Below are 14,030 nucleotides of genomic sequence, written 5' to 3'. Positions count from 1 at the left end.
GAAATCATCCCCGCACGTATATGAGTTGGCACACTTCGCCCGTTGAGTGCTCAAGTTTCATCATTCAACTTGAGAATCATGCCTTACAAGTCTCGCTGGACAATTGATGTCCCAGATACTCATTTAGCATCTCTCTTGCTTCAATCACCCACAGCACCTCTGTCTCGAACCCATAGATCATACTTGGATGCAGCTCGTCCGGACACTCACTACTTGACTACCCATGACTTTCGTCTCTGGAGTCAGCGGTTTGCCGCTGGATTGCGCAAATCAGGTCTCCAGCCAGGAGATCGAGTCCTTTTATTCTCCGGCAATGACTTGTTCTTCCCAGTGGTGTTTATGGGCGTGATCATGGCCGGTGGAATATTCACCGGCGCCAATCCAACCTTCGTTGCTCGTGAACTAGCCTACCAGCTCCAAGACAGCGGTGCAACATATTTGCTCTGTGCAACTGCAAGTCTCGAAACAGGTATCGAAGCCGCAAAGCAAGCCAACCTCCCCCAGTCCCACATCTTCGCCTACGACAGCTCAATCTATGACGGTAACACCAACCCCCAAAATGGCTGTCGATTCTGGAGCGATCTCGTTGCTTCTGAGCAAGAAGGTAGCGCCTTTGCCTGGGAAGACCTTTCAACGCCCGCTCTTTCTCGTCGAACCCTGGCATTGAACTACTCAAGTGGAACGACGGGTCGTCCAAAGGGTGTGGAGATCTCACACAGGAACTATGTCTCCAATATGCTTCAGTATTGTCATTTTGCGACACTAAGCCCAGACTATAAAGAACGGCTCGAGCGGGCACGATGGCTGTGTTTCTTGCCCATGTACCACGCCATGGCGCAGAATATCTTCATTGCTGCCGCATTATACCGCGCAACACCCGTCTATGTCATGCCGAAGTTTGATTTTGTCAAGATGCTGGAGTATACTCAGCAGTTCCGAATTACGGATCTGATTCTCGTGCCTCCGGTCGTGGTCGCATTGACTAAGCACCCTGCTACTAAGAAATTCGATCTGAGTCATGTGGAGGGGGTTTTCAGCGGTGCTGCGCCTCTGGGGCGAGAGGTCTGTGAGGAGGTTGAGAAGTTGTGGCCTAAAGGTCAAATCAACGTCAAGCAGGGGTGGGGAATGACCGAGTGAGTCTGAACTTTCAATTCTTGCTAATTTCAGTTAAATGTGTCTGAGGTTGGATATTGGAGACTAATCTTGAATCTATAGAGCAACTTGTTCAATGTTGGGGTGGGATCCCACGGAGACGAGCACATCTGCCTCTGTCGGGGAACTGAATCCCAACTGCGAAGGTCAGATTGTTTCCTTGGAGGGACAAGAGGTGAAAGAGCGAAACGTGCGTGGCGAACTTTGGGTACGGGGGCCCAATGTCATGACAGGCTACTGGCGCAACGAGAAAGCGACCAAGGAGACTAAGACCGACGATGGCTGGCTCCGTACAGGAGACATTGCCTTCGTGGACGATTTGGGCAAATTCCACGTTGTGGATCGCATTAAGGTACTTTTTCCATCGCTAAGGAAAACGAAACGAGGGAGTGGGACTGACATCTTAACAGGAATTAATTAAAGTCAAAGGCAACCAAGTGGCACCCGCCGAGCTAGAGGCTCTTCTTCTCGAACACCCAGCGATCGCGGACGTGGCGGTGATTGGAGCTATCATGTAAGTTTTCACTCCGTACGGGGTACGAAGTACGAAGTAAGAAATGAATGCTTCATGTCTTTCGCTCTCGCTTCGATCTATCTTTTCTTTTTTCTTTTTTTGGGCTGACTGAAATAGAAATCATGACGAGCGCCCTCGGGCATACGTGGTACTTTCTCCCGGACAATTCGCCACCGCGGACGATATAACGGGTTTCATGGACAGCAAGGTTTCCGCATTCAAGCGGATTACAGGCGGCGTTGTATTCCTCGATGCAATCCCTAAGAATCCCTCAGGTAAAATATTGCGGACGAAGTTGCGCGAACAGGCGAAACAGGAGCTTAAAGGTGTCCCGGCTAGGCTCTAAGCTCTAGGCTCTAGGCTTGGATGCAGTTTACCGCACAATCCTGGTATTTGTAAATATTGATTTGAAGATGAAACACGACCCATTGCACCGGGACTTGAACAGTGCACGCAAAAAGCAAAAGGCAAGAATAAAAAAAAAAACAAATAAAAAAAGACGGTAAACGCAGGATGGCATTTAGCGTAGGCCGCTATAATAGCCGAGCGCGGTGTTGTGGACTGTGATTTGACGTCTGAAAGGCCTTAGCGCGGGGCTCATTGCAGGCGCCAGCTGAAAGGCAAAGTCGATCTCGTTCAATTATCTTGATCGACGGCACATGTCTTCTCCGCAACCAGAATCCTGGGAATTCTGGGAAATGGGTCAATTATCCCTGTGTGATGAGATTCGGCAGGGCTGCAATATGAGACAAGGATATGATTAGGCCAGGGATTTGAACCAATCTGGGCACTTGTCAGGACACTAAATTCCCTTTTTTGTTTCTCCGAAGAAAACGCAAGTGGCGTGTTGAGGCAAGCTGAGCACTACCAGGGCTGGCTGGCTTAGATCTACCCACCCTCTTCCTACTCGTCTTGATGTGCTAAGAGGCAACTAAAACACAAATTTTCTCTTTGTTTGACCTTTTTGGCTTTGTGATCTATCGGATGAATCTTATTCTACCGCTACTCTGGTTCCATTGCCCATTGCTTCTTTGTTCGGTCTTGATTGATTTGTTATTGAATTTATCCCACCCTACTTAACCTTGGAACGCATCTACCAAGCCCTAGATACTACATCCGCCCCACTATGCTTAAGCGTCGATCATCACAATCGCCTCACCCCTCCGTATCCTCACTAGCGTCGACACTGTAGTAAGACGGTTTGGATTTTATATAGCAACCCAGCCCCTGTACTCCGTCCTACTGGTCCGTTCGCCTCCCGCCGTCCCGGTCAAACTCCGTGGACTTAAATTCCCGATCTGAAGTAACGCCCGTACCTTTGATCTGTTTACTGTGTCAAGTCTTGGCCACTCCTTGACTGACTCCCCCGCGGTCTTAAGTTGAGCTGGTTCCCACTTCCACAAGGGAGACAGCTTCAACTATTCTGCGAGAGGTGGACGCTATCCATCCCGAACATCAGTGATGAAAGCCGTGGAACATCTATACACCTACCTCTCCCGGGAGATTCCGCAGTCTACTGCGAGACTCGTGTTTCCCATTACCAGTCTAGTCAGCTTATCGGTTTTGAGCCTCATTCTTACCTACCGGTACTTTCGTCGGCGCCAAAGACAAGAACACCTGATGGACGCCAACGTCAGGCAAGACCAAAACGCTTGGATCCATTCTGCTCTGGAAAAAGGAGATCCTTCTTTTCAATCCTCCTTCCCTGCATCCGCTTGCGATATTTTGCGCCCTTTGTCTCAGACAAGCTCCTGTCCAACCAGCGGTGCTCTCGCCGCAATGGCACTCGGACACCAAAATGAACAACTGAGGCAATCCTCGGGCCCCATCATGTCTTCAAATCCTGCATTGGAGACTGGTCAATCAGTCTCCAAGTCTGATAAGCTGGTCCAGCAAATGTCAGACGAAGATTCCGAAGGCATGCGAACGTGGAAGCGTGTGGTTGTGCAATACAAATGACCCAACATTGCCCTTCCGGCCTTGGAACACTTTTTGTTCTCTTATTTTTATTCCACTTTGGATGATGTTTTTTCATCTCTACTATTGTTACTTTCGGCCTATGGTTGGGATGGTATTCTGTCTTCTTCGTTGCATCTGCGAATTTCCGTTCCTCTCATGAATTATGATGTCTTTCCTTAACATAGCGTGAGCTAGCTTTGTGTCTTTGTGTCTGTTTTTTATCCAAAATTCTCTACCTAATTGGGTGGCAAGTTTACAACTTTGGAATATGTGTGTGTTGGCTCCCGAGGTCTGCAAAGCACATCTCGGATGTCATCAGAATGGCATAGTCTTCTATTGCAACAACATAATGATTTCAGTCTGTTCTTGTGATATCTTGGAGTAGATAGAGATGACTTTGTAGATAGAATATGTCAGGCGTACAGGGCATATTACAGACTGACGGTCTAGCGCTGTATCAAATAAGGCCAGATTGCGAGACTGGTGAAGACAAATCGGAGACAATAGGTCGGGTTCAAAAGATAAAGATCACCTTGAGAAATTCAGAGAAATCCATGGGTGAGGTTGCAAATTTATTGAAATTCCCTTAAATATATGCCCATGTGATCTTGATAACATGCCAATAATCATCTGAAAACCACAATCCAGGCCACCATGGGGGAATTGATGCACAAATCCAACCAACATGGGTAGGCTTGTTCGACAAAAGTTCGAATATGAGTGGTTTGAACCAAACCAGTAGACCCGTGCAACTAGAAAATTAGTAGGCATTACATTTGGCTAGTTATAGAGGCCGTATGTGTCAAATGCCTATTGGATGCATTTTCATGCATCTGATTAGGTGCATTTCAATATCCCGCGGCTACATTTGGCAGTGAACCTGTTCATTTCCAGGTTGTATATAATGGTAGGACCTGATAAACCTAGGTTTAGAAACTTGAGATGTAATGTTATAGATTGATCAAACGATCACATAATTGCTTGACTTAAACTTTGCAAGCTCTCATTTAAATCCTTGACAAGACGATGTTTAGACTGGGCCCTGTGAGTCCCTGTGAGTGGTATGGCCGTGATGTGTGTTTCAAGCTTGCAAGTAGGATCAACGGGTCGGCACGCCAAGGCCCAAAGATCCAAGCGGCTTGGGCCCATGCTGAGTCAACTGCCACCGCCTCCAGGCTGTTGGCTACGTCGTCTGTAAACAGCTCCAGCAACTTCATTATCTCAACCATGGCTGTGTCTACATTTCCCGCAGAATCTCCCAATATTGCCTTGCTCAATGTCGCTCGCTTGTTCACCCGACTCGAGCACAACCTGCTCTCCCCAGGTACAGACCGACGCTCACTCCAACAATCCGAATACCAGCGCATGCGCGTGAACAAGGTAAGCCATGCAGGAGAGATGTGAACCACTGCGCTGAGTTGATCTCTAACCGGACTTTACAGAATGTGGAATATGCACGCACCCTCTTGACCCAACTTGAGCGGTCCCTCCCACAATTGAAGCCACTCGACCGCAAACATGAAGCGCAAGCCGAGATTGCGCGCGATAGACAGCTTCTGAAGCGCATACAAACTATTCTCGATGAGGAAGATGCCAAAGCGACTGCGGAGCAGGATGACGATGACAACCTCGATGAGGATGACGAGTGGAAGGAATTGTTCTCGAAGCCTCTTTCTCCAGAGAATACCACTCCGTCGGTCTCTCAGCCCAGAGACCAAAAGCTGTCAGGACCAGGAATCAACGACCAGGACAATGTTCAACCCGCCACCAGCGCAACTATCACATCGGCAACAACACAACCCGAACCAACCTCCACTCCCCCAACAAGCACACCGGCACCTCCGACTCTGCGCAACCGCCAGGCCGGCAAACCCTCCGTTGCCACAAATAAAGCAACAGCATCAGGAAGCAATGCCAAGCTCCACGACACAGAAAACGAATTAAGCACACATAGAACGGAACAAGAGGATCTGACCAGCTCACTCCTGACGCTAGCCGCGCAACTCAAAACATCATCACAGGCCTTCCAGTCTACTCTGGAAGGGGAGAAGTCTGCGTTGGATCGTGCAGTGTCTGGCATTGACCACACGAGTACCATTATGGAGGCTGCGGGGAAAAGGATGGGGATGCTGCGAAAGATGACGGAGGGGAAGGGCTTGTGGGGTCGAATGATGCTTTATGCGTGGATCTTCGGGCTATGGGTTGTTGCTATCTTGATCGTTTACGTTGGACCCAAATTGAGGTTTTAGACCTTGGATCTAGCATTGGTAGCCAGCCCTTGATTGTCTCATAGCAAAGTTCAGATACCCTTATTTGCCATTGATTTGAAGATCACCGTTGTCGACTTGACACCAACCTCAAAATCTTGGATATTAGAGCCTGGGGTAATTCGATGCTCCTCCCATGAGATCCCCAGAAACGGGTTTGCTGACAGCTGTGGAAACCATCTATTACCTCCATGGCTGAATCTCAGCACTCCCAAGGTCACAAGTACCGGTGTCAAGGGTTATTACCCGCCGCTGTGAGTAGTGTAACGATGTGAATTATGTGCTGTTATTTACAAATGTACGTTCATGAGCAAGAGAAAATAGACACCGAGGTAAACAGATTAAGAGTCAGAACCCTGGATTCAATTCTTGAACTCTGAGAATAACCCAACAACCGACCTGGCATGACACATGAGAAGGAGACATGAAAATCCGCGGATCCTGCCATTTCCCCGTATCCAATGCCCAGATAGGACGCGCGAAGCTCCCAACGGACGCGAGACGTAGGAAAATGATGGGGGAGACGGTATGGTTACATACAATAGAAACAAGAAAAGGGAAAGAGATGATAGGATATCCAGCATTCAAATCAGATGGGTCAAAAAAAAGTGTGGAACAGCAAAAGGAAAATAAGAAAAGAGAGAAGAGATCAACCACTGCTTTTTGAGCGTGGAACACCGCGAAAACACTCTGTTTCTGTCGTGGATATCAGGGGCGACAAAGGAAAACACAAAAACCGGCTAGAGATCGTGTCACACGGGGGAAATTATAACAGTGGGTGGAAGGCGAGGGTTAAGAAATGGAGAATAGAAGGAGAAAGAAGAGAAATAGTAAGCCAACGCAAAATGAAGCCAACGCCGGGATCTCGAAACGAGGCTTTTTTTGACCGGATCCGATCAGCCCCAGTTAGTAAAACATGCAATCTAGATTCAACACTCTTCGTCACCGGAACGATAGTCTCATTAAATCAAACCACAGAGACGGAGGTTCTCTTGGATGATGATATCTGGGACAAGTCAGTATAGAATTCTGCGGAAAAATGGAGGTGGTTCTGCTTACCGTTCACAGCGGCCATGACGAAGCGAATTTGCGTTGTGTCGGTGGCACATGTGAAGTGAGTGTAGATCTGCTTTTGCTCGGCCTGGTTGAGAGAGACGAAACGGTTGAGAATGTAGTCGCAAGCCGCGGCGTAGTCGGCACCACCCTCGTAGTCGGGGAAGTAGTTCTTCATGGGGCTGACGGGAAGCTTCTCCTTGAAACGGTCGATCTTGTTGAGGAACAGAATGATCGAGGTCTTGACGAACCAGCGAGAGTTGCAGATGGAGTCGAACAGAGTCAGGGCTTCTTGCATACGGTTCACGGTCTCGTCTTCGAAGAGCAACTGGTCGTACTCGGAGATGGCGACAAGGAACAAAATGGTGGTGACGTTCTCGAAGCAGTGAATCCACTTCTTACGCTCAGATCGTTGACCACCGACGTCGAACATGCGGTATGTCAGATCGCCAATGATGAATGTGGTCTCGGTGATACCGGTGGTCTTGACACGGGAGCGGAGGACATCCTGGTCGGTGGGGAGGTAGTCGGGCTGGGCGATGCGCTCAATGGAGTCGAAGTAGCTAAAAGGGGGATTGGTCAGTTGCATGTTGTTGCGCTACACTCATGAATACTTACTATTTGGCAGAGTCGTTCAGCTGGTATTCGCGCGAGCGCTTGAAGCACTCCTGAACACCGGTGTCGCGCCAGAGTGCGCCAATGGCGTTGCCGACCTCAGGGGGGATGCTGTCACCCTCAATCTGAGCAGGCTGCATGAAAATGGTCTGCACGTGGTATTCGTTGCGCGCATCCTCCAAAGGAAGCTCGAGCGACTCCATAGCCTCGAGAATGACCCGCATGGACTGAACAGTGTTGCTGTAAATGATTTCCTTGAAAGACTCGCGCTCGTCACGAGAGTAGCCACCCTCGTGGATGAGCTTCATCTGCTTCAAAATGGTGGACTTGCCCGACTCTCCGGCTCCTATATCCGATGTCAGCCATCCGTCCACAGCTCAGGGGTCGACCGATCATACCGAGAAGCAGCATCTTGATCTCGTTGCGTTGCATCATCTTGTCGCGCTTGAGCTGGTTCTCAATCTCCTCGTTCCGCGCCTTCCCCTCCTTATCCTCGGTACTCATTCCGCAACCCATGATGGCGGTATGAAGTGATCGCGGTGAACGGTGTGAAGGTGAAAAGGTGTAATCGCAAAGAAATCAGTGTTCCGTGATAGGGGCTATTACGAATCAACAGTCAGCAAGCTCAAAATGATTTCATCCGAAAGATCGGATTGATGGGCTCGAGGGGGCGTTGCATTGGTGGTACAAGCTGCGCTGGACAGAGGCAGACAGCGTTTCAGAATTGGTGTAAGCCTGCCGACGCAAGGAGTCGGAAGCAAATTCAATGTACCAGATAGATGGGCCCTCAAAGTGACCTGCAGCTCTCAATGGAAAAAAAAAGGAGTCGACTTACTCGGAAGAATGAACGGTCGACAATCACGTCTGAAGGGTATAAATGAAAACAAAAAGAAAGGAAGGATCAGAAGAATTCAAATGGAATCCAATCTGGAGAGAGAGAGAGAGAAAGAGAAGGGGTGATAGAGCACAAAGGATCACAGGTAAGGGGCAAGACTGAGGGGGAAATTGGGAAAGTTTCAGCAGCAGAAAGGGGATACCAGCGCAATACCGCGCGACACCACTAAGAATGGCAGTGATTAGGGGTACCGCCCGGGTACCGAACTGATGCAATGTTTTAATTACAGACTGAATTACAGGCCATTACCAGTCCAGCGATGAGTAAATCTGATTGGGCGGTGTGGGGATGATAGACGAGGACTAAGCAGCCCCTTTTGCTTTTGCGCTGGTATCGCGTTGGTTTGGGTAATTTATTTGTTGCACGCTGTACCAACTGGACTTCTCTACTCACTGGCATCCTGACGCTGGAGAGATTCTGACACAGTTCTCCTAATCTACAACACCTACCTGTATATAAATAGCTTTCTCGTTATTCATGTCTGTCAGTACTTTTGTACAAATTTGTAAAGGTAATCTCGGTGGACTTCTGGAGGCGTGCAGATCGTGTGGAGAGCGAGACTAATGCAGCAATATCAAAATACAAAGAATGAAGCCCCCAATTGTAATCCATTCCGCTTAACTTGTACTCCGTACAAGCACGAAAGACAGCTACAGTGCAATAGCATGGTGGAGACGGAGATGTTTATCACTCTTGATGTACTCCGTCCGCGTCCACTGGTACAGTGTACCCTGTACGGAGTAATGCATGTGCAGTAGGCCATGTTTCTAACCCCCCACATCGTTGTCGTTCCAGAAGGTCTGACTTCATCTTCGTCTCAGGTTTCAGTTTCGGGCTGAAGGAAACAAAGCTGAAGGTTCCAGGTTTGATTCTAGTCCCAACCCCGTGAGACCAATCAGACCAAGCAGTCAACCAACTCAGCCCACGAATCCCTGTTCAGTTACAAGATTCTCAGTCTACGGATGTCTTTGATCTACTAACTAAATACTCCGTACGGAGTACATGCTTTGTGCACGGAAGTCCCGAGAGTTACATTATGCGACACTCGCGCCCATGGACCCGTTACAGTGGATCCTGAGCCACACGGCCATAGTCCGACACTGACTGTCGCATCTCATCCTGCGCACCCAGTGTACCGTGTCAGGGTTGAAAAGGAGATTCCGTCAGCAATCGTCAAAACTGGAAATATAGGAAAGGTAAAAACCTAGGGGAATTTCCCATCTGAAGGTTATCTCCTGAAATTATACTGGTCGACCCACTGGCTAGCGAATTTAGCCGTTTTCTTATGCTTTTGGTTGATTTTTGTCCCCACTGCCTCGTGGCGATAGCGCGACACTATTGAGGCCCGCGGCTCTAGCCTGTGTGGGAGCCCTGAATTCGGGTGAAAATTTCCACGTGTTGCGTTTTCTGAAGGCTCTGTTCATTGTCAGCGTCGAGTCAGGGTGGCATTACGGAGTTTACAAAGTCACAATGTGGTGAGCTGTCAGTACACATCGGTTACCAATATTGGGTATTGTACCTGCTTTTTGTTCCTGACTAACTGTGTCGATCATCTCCAGTTTATCCACATCTTTATAAGCCCTCCAGTATTTTTTTCATGTTACTTGCTGTACGAAGCATTTTCCCATTTCTGATCCTGACAATGGCCTTGTTGGAATGAAGTATACATTGTCTTATACGGTACGGGATAGAAGACAACAATGACCCGTCCGTGGTTCCGGCGATCGGGAAACCCACAGATCTATAAGGCGCCTCATGCGCATACCCTTGGAACGCCCGAATTTACGGCAGAATAAAATGTTCCTGGGCAGACGTAATTTTCTGACTTCAGACTCCATGTACCATCTCTCCCGACAATTCTTTTTCTCTCATATTGGTTGGTAACACTTGGTTCATCGTAGAACGTAAATGGCAGTATCTTGCACACTTGATCAAGAAGCTCACGCCATCGCCAGTAAACCAGATTTGACCTCAGTGGAGATGTAATCGGAAACGACCTCCAGGGCTACTCCATACATCTTATTTAACCGTCAGGTCTTCAAGTCCCAATTCCAATACAGGGAGCCCCCTCAACACCCGTAATATACCGAACCGGGCGATCGAGGCGAGATCAGATCCTGCATGCTTACGGAGTAGGTAGGGTGGACTAGGGTGCGAGCGACCCGAGACCCCGGACACGGTAGTTGAAAGACGGTCCACTTTTAATACTCGTTTGCTTGCTCATTGCTTGCAGGCTAGATTCTTCATCGCACTCTGTACTCCGTACGGAACGGAGTAGGGGGGAGTAAGCTCTCTTCCACATCTGTGATTGCACCACAGCAAATCCCATCCTTACTCAATGTATCGCCAAGATCTTTGTTACACTCACCTCGAAGATGAAGCTCCAGACATGCAGTGAGAGACATTTCTTGCTGAACACATGAATCTTGCAGCATCGGCATAGAGGTAAATCGAGAGATTCCATACAAACAACATGCTTATCTGCAAAGCGGTGATGAAGGCGGTAGGTCATGCTGGACGGTACCAAGGACAAAGCGATCGATCTGGATTTCTGATTTTTCGGGCCTTTCAGTCCCCACTTTTGGAGATTTCCCTTCTTCCCTTATCACATTCAGGGTAATTGAGCAGCCATGTCGCACGAAATGTCCCACATGGGCCCTCGGGGTAATTATAGCGATCTTCATCCTCTTACAAGCGCTAATAATATCACAGCCTTCAACCACGATAACAGCAGCGACGCCGAGGCGGAGTACGATCGGCTCCGCGACCTCGCCCGCCAGGAAGCCTCCAAGCGCGGACAATGTTTTGGACGGGTATGCGACACCACAATGTCTCTGATTGCAGTCGCAATTGCAATCGGGGTGGGATTGGACTGGACTGACACCCTTTAGTCGAAGGATGCCTACTCGAACGGCGATGGCGCCGGCGCCAAGCAGCTCTCCGAGGAGGGAAAGGCCCACGGTCGCAAGATGGAAGAGTACAATAAGCAGGCTTCCGAGTTCATCTTCCGGGAGAACAACTCCAATGGACGTGTTGCGGCCGATACGATCGATTTGCACGGTCAATTCGTTGAGGAGGCGGAGGAGATCCTCGAAGAGCGCATCAAGTATGCCAAATCGCATGGACAGAACCATCTGCATGTGTAAGTTACGCAAAGAACTCTGGCACAGGGGCAAGAACGTTGTGCGTGCGCCTGAATCGAGCTTACACAAACTCTTCTCGCAGTATCGTCGGCAAGGGAAACCACTCCGCCAACCACATTCAGAAAATCAAGCCTCGTGTCGAACAGGTGTGCCAGGAACTTGGTCTGCAGTATGCCACCGAGGACAACGCCGGTCGCATCTACGTGAACCTCACCGGTGGTGAGGCTGTCATGCCTCCCTCGAGCGGTCACCACGCACCTCAGCAGGGCCACGGTGGATATCCCGGCCAGCAACAGGGATACCAGGGCCACCAGGGCCAACACCAAGGACAGCAGCACCAACAGCCCGACGAGATCGAGGAGTTTGCCAAGAAGATGCTGCCCAAGGTTCTGCGCAAGCTGGAGAAGGCTTGCTGTGTGGTCATGTAAGTTCAGACTTGTATATCTGGTTGTTGAGCATATATAGACGCATTTGTGCGCTGCGGCCCCTTTTGGAGTTTTGCGCTTTGGTTTCTCGTTTCCACTTAGATCTGGGCCATGCCTAGACACGACTCATGATAGCAGGGATTTTGGATATACCCGTGGACCCCCCTACATGAAAGTGACAATGGTCCTAATGAAACTGCCATTTAATAATACCACAATTCCAATCTTGTTAAATCCGGAGATCTGGACAGTGTTCCGAGGTTCCCCGTCAGTATTTCATCACATGAATCATATCGTCGTAAGCTTTCATAGTAACATATGCACAAAGCCAAGCTCGCAGCAAAACAGGAAATATACACTGAATATATGTGCCAAAGATAATCCGTACAGCCCTGAGATCTGGCTAGCGCGAAGGGTCCGTAAGAGTCGTCTCCACGATCTTCTCCACGATGGCACGCACCATTGCACCATTGCCCTCGGTGGAACCACTGGCACTCGGCGAAGCATCGATCGCATCAATCAGTGAGAACGCCTGATCGCGCAGACGCTTCACAACATCCTGTGTGTGCGCAAAGCTCCCCGTACTCTCCATATATTGCACAGCATACCGCTTAACCTCGTCGTCTTTCGTCTTCTGCTTGAGGATATTGAGCAGCTGATGATTCGACGGATTGGCGCGTATGCTATGAATAATAGGGTACGAGAATTTTCCTTCCGTCAAGTCCTCACACAGCCCCTTATTCTGCGTATATGTCGTGTTCGAGAGATTCAGGTAGTCGTCGCAGATCTGAAATATGAGGCCCATGACATTGACTAAAACCACGCAGTCTTTTCCAGTGGTGCTTTCGGCCTGCATGAGTTTGACGGCCAGACGGAAGAGTCCGCCCGTCTTGTTGCCCACCATTTCGAGGTATTCATCTTCGGTCGGGCAGGTCAGGGTGTCACGCCAAAACAGATCCATTCCTTGGCCGCGGTGGAGATTGAGCATCTCTTTGATGTAAATATCTGTCGCGGCTGGGTTCTTGAGCTGCTGCACTTCTTGGAGGGCGAGGAAGTAGACATAGTTCGCGGAGTTGATCGTTTGGGCGGTGCCGAAGATGTTATGCGCCACGGGGATCCCGCGACGGAGCACAGAGTTGTCTTCCACATCATCGATTCTATTCATTCAATCAGTATCTAGACACGATCTAGAGGAGGCAGGGGAGAACGGAGAGGGGGAAATGGAGACAGGTACATACAAAAGGGAAGATGTATGTAGCAACGTGACCACGTTGGTAATGACAGCTAAGCTTTCGGGTGGCACCTGGAGCCACGCGTTGAAAGCATGGATGAGCTGGCGACGAATGTCCTTTCCAGGGTGCTGGTGCATATATTCGTAGGGAGCTATCAAGATCTTCTCGTTTTCCGATGACCAGGTCCCATCTTTGTATTTTGTGCCATCGACGCTAGATCTGTTTCGGTGGTGTCTGGTCTTTGTTTCCTCGTTTGTCGGTTTCCGACGCAGAGCGAACCCGCCCGTCGGGGGGCTTGTGCAGGGGGTAGCAGTTGGAGGGGAGTTCATTGTTGTTGGAGGGGCTAAGTGAGGGGCGGAGACCCCATGACATCAACCATCTCCAGGCCGAGGCCCTTGTCACGGGACCAGGGAGATCGGGCCCAACAAGGCGGACTCCTTCCTACTCTGTCCAAGACCCGTCGATTTGGTAGCGATTTACTTTGTCCGCTGCACTGAGTACTCCGTCGTTGCTCCGTACTTCAGCCTCCGGTCTTGAAGATATTACTAATCCAGAAGAAAACCCGAACTAGCCTGTCAGGCTGCAAGGCCATTGTCCTGCAAAGTCGATCCATGTGACTAGTCATATTTATTTAGGTGATATATCAGAAAAAAAAAGACATACACGTGTACAGAAAAATAAAAAAAAATCAACGGCAAGGCACACAAGGGAGCAAACATTGACCAGGTGATAGATTTAAGCGAAGTGATAAAAATTCAAATGTCCCGTAGATATG

At 49.3% G+C, this 14,030-nt stretch overlaps 6 protein-coding genes across 6 annotated transcripts; 4 read left to right on the top strand and 2 right to left on the bottom strand.

Moving 5' to 3' along the window:
* Window positions 1-78: 78 nt before the first annotated feature.
* On the top strand, window positions 79-2,012 carry N7506_006158 (acyl--CoA ligase; the record flags this gene model as incomplete). The annotated part of the gene is made up of 4 exons (XM_056955451.1): window positions 79-1,133; window positions 1,216-1,504; window positions 1,563-1,666; window positions 1,784-2,012. 4 exons carry the CDS (start codon window positions 79-81, stop codon window positions 2,010-2,012), a joined length of 1,677 nt encoding a protein of 558 aa, XP_056809785.1.
* Window positions 2,013-3,127: 1,115 nt separating this feature from the next.
* On the top strand, window positions 3,128-3,625 carry N7506_006157 (uncharacterized protein; the record flags this gene model as incomplete). The annotated part of the gene is made up of 1 exon (XM_056955450.1): window positions 3,128-3,625. The coding sequence occupies one exon, from the start codon at window positions 3,128-3,130 to the stop codon at window positions 3,623-3,625; it is 498 nt and encodes a 165-aa protein (XP_056809784.1).
* Window positions 3,626-4,852: 1,227 nt separating this feature from the next.
* Window positions 4,853-5,874, top strand: N7506_006156 (uncharacterized protein; the record flags this gene model as incomplete). Its single annotated transcript, XM_056955449.1, has 2 exons — window positions 4,853-5,005; window positions 5,068-5,874. The coding sequence occupies 2 exons, from the start codon at window positions 4,853-4,855 to the stop codon at window positions 5,872-5,874; spliced, it is 960 nt and encodes a 319-aa protein (XP_056809783.1).
* Window positions 5,875-6,854: 980 nt separating this feature from the next.
* Window positions 6,855-8,076, bottom strand: gpaA (guanine nucleotide-binding protein subunit alpha gpaA; the record flags this gene model as incomplete). The annotated part of the gene is made up of 4 exons (XM_056955448.1): window positions 6,855-6,898; window positions 6,952-7,508; window positions 7,564-7,906; window positions 7,959-8,076. The coding sequence occupies 4 exons, from the start codon at window positions 8,074-8,076 to the stop codon at window positions 6,855-6,857; spliced, it is 1,062 nt and encodes a 353-aa protein (XP_056809782.1).
* A 3,009-nt stretch (window positions 8,077-11,085) lies between these two features.
* N7506_006154 (Smr domain-containing protein) lies at window positions 11,086-12,026 on the top strand (the record flags this gene model as incomplete). Its single annotated transcript, XM_056955447.1, has 3 exons — window positions 11,086-11,268; window positions 11,347-11,597; window positions 11,681-12,026. The coding sequence occupies 3 exons, from the start codon at window positions 11,086-11,088 to the stop codon at window positions 12,024-12,026; spliced, it is 780 nt and encodes a 259-aa protein (XP_056809781.1).
* A 400-nt stretch (window positions 12,027-12,426) lies between these two features.
* On the bottom strand, window positions 12,427-13,584 carry N7506_006153 (FPP/GGPP synthase family protein; the record flags this gene model as incomplete). The annotated part of the gene is made up of 2 exons (XM_056955446.1): window positions 12,427-13,180; window positions 13,262-13,584. The coding sequence occupies 2 exons, from the start codon at window positions 13,582-13,584 to the stop codon at window positions 12,427-12,429; spliced, it is 1,077 nt and encodes a 358-aa protein (XP_056809780.1).
* Between the last annotated feature and the right edge of the window lie 446 nt (window positions 13,585-14,030).

This window comes from Penicillium brevicompactum (genome assembly GCF_028827555.1).
Source record: "Penicillium brevicompactum strain IBT 35665 chromosome Unknown utg000005l_segment0_segment0, whole genome shotgun sequence".
Taxonomy (NCBI): domain Eukaryota; kingdom Fungi; phylum Ascomycota; class Eurotiomycetes; order Eurotiales; family Aspergillaceae; genus Penicillium; species Penicillium brevicompactum.
Note: the sequence above shows the minus strand (reverse complement) of the source record. Positions and strands in the feature narration are given on the sequence as shown.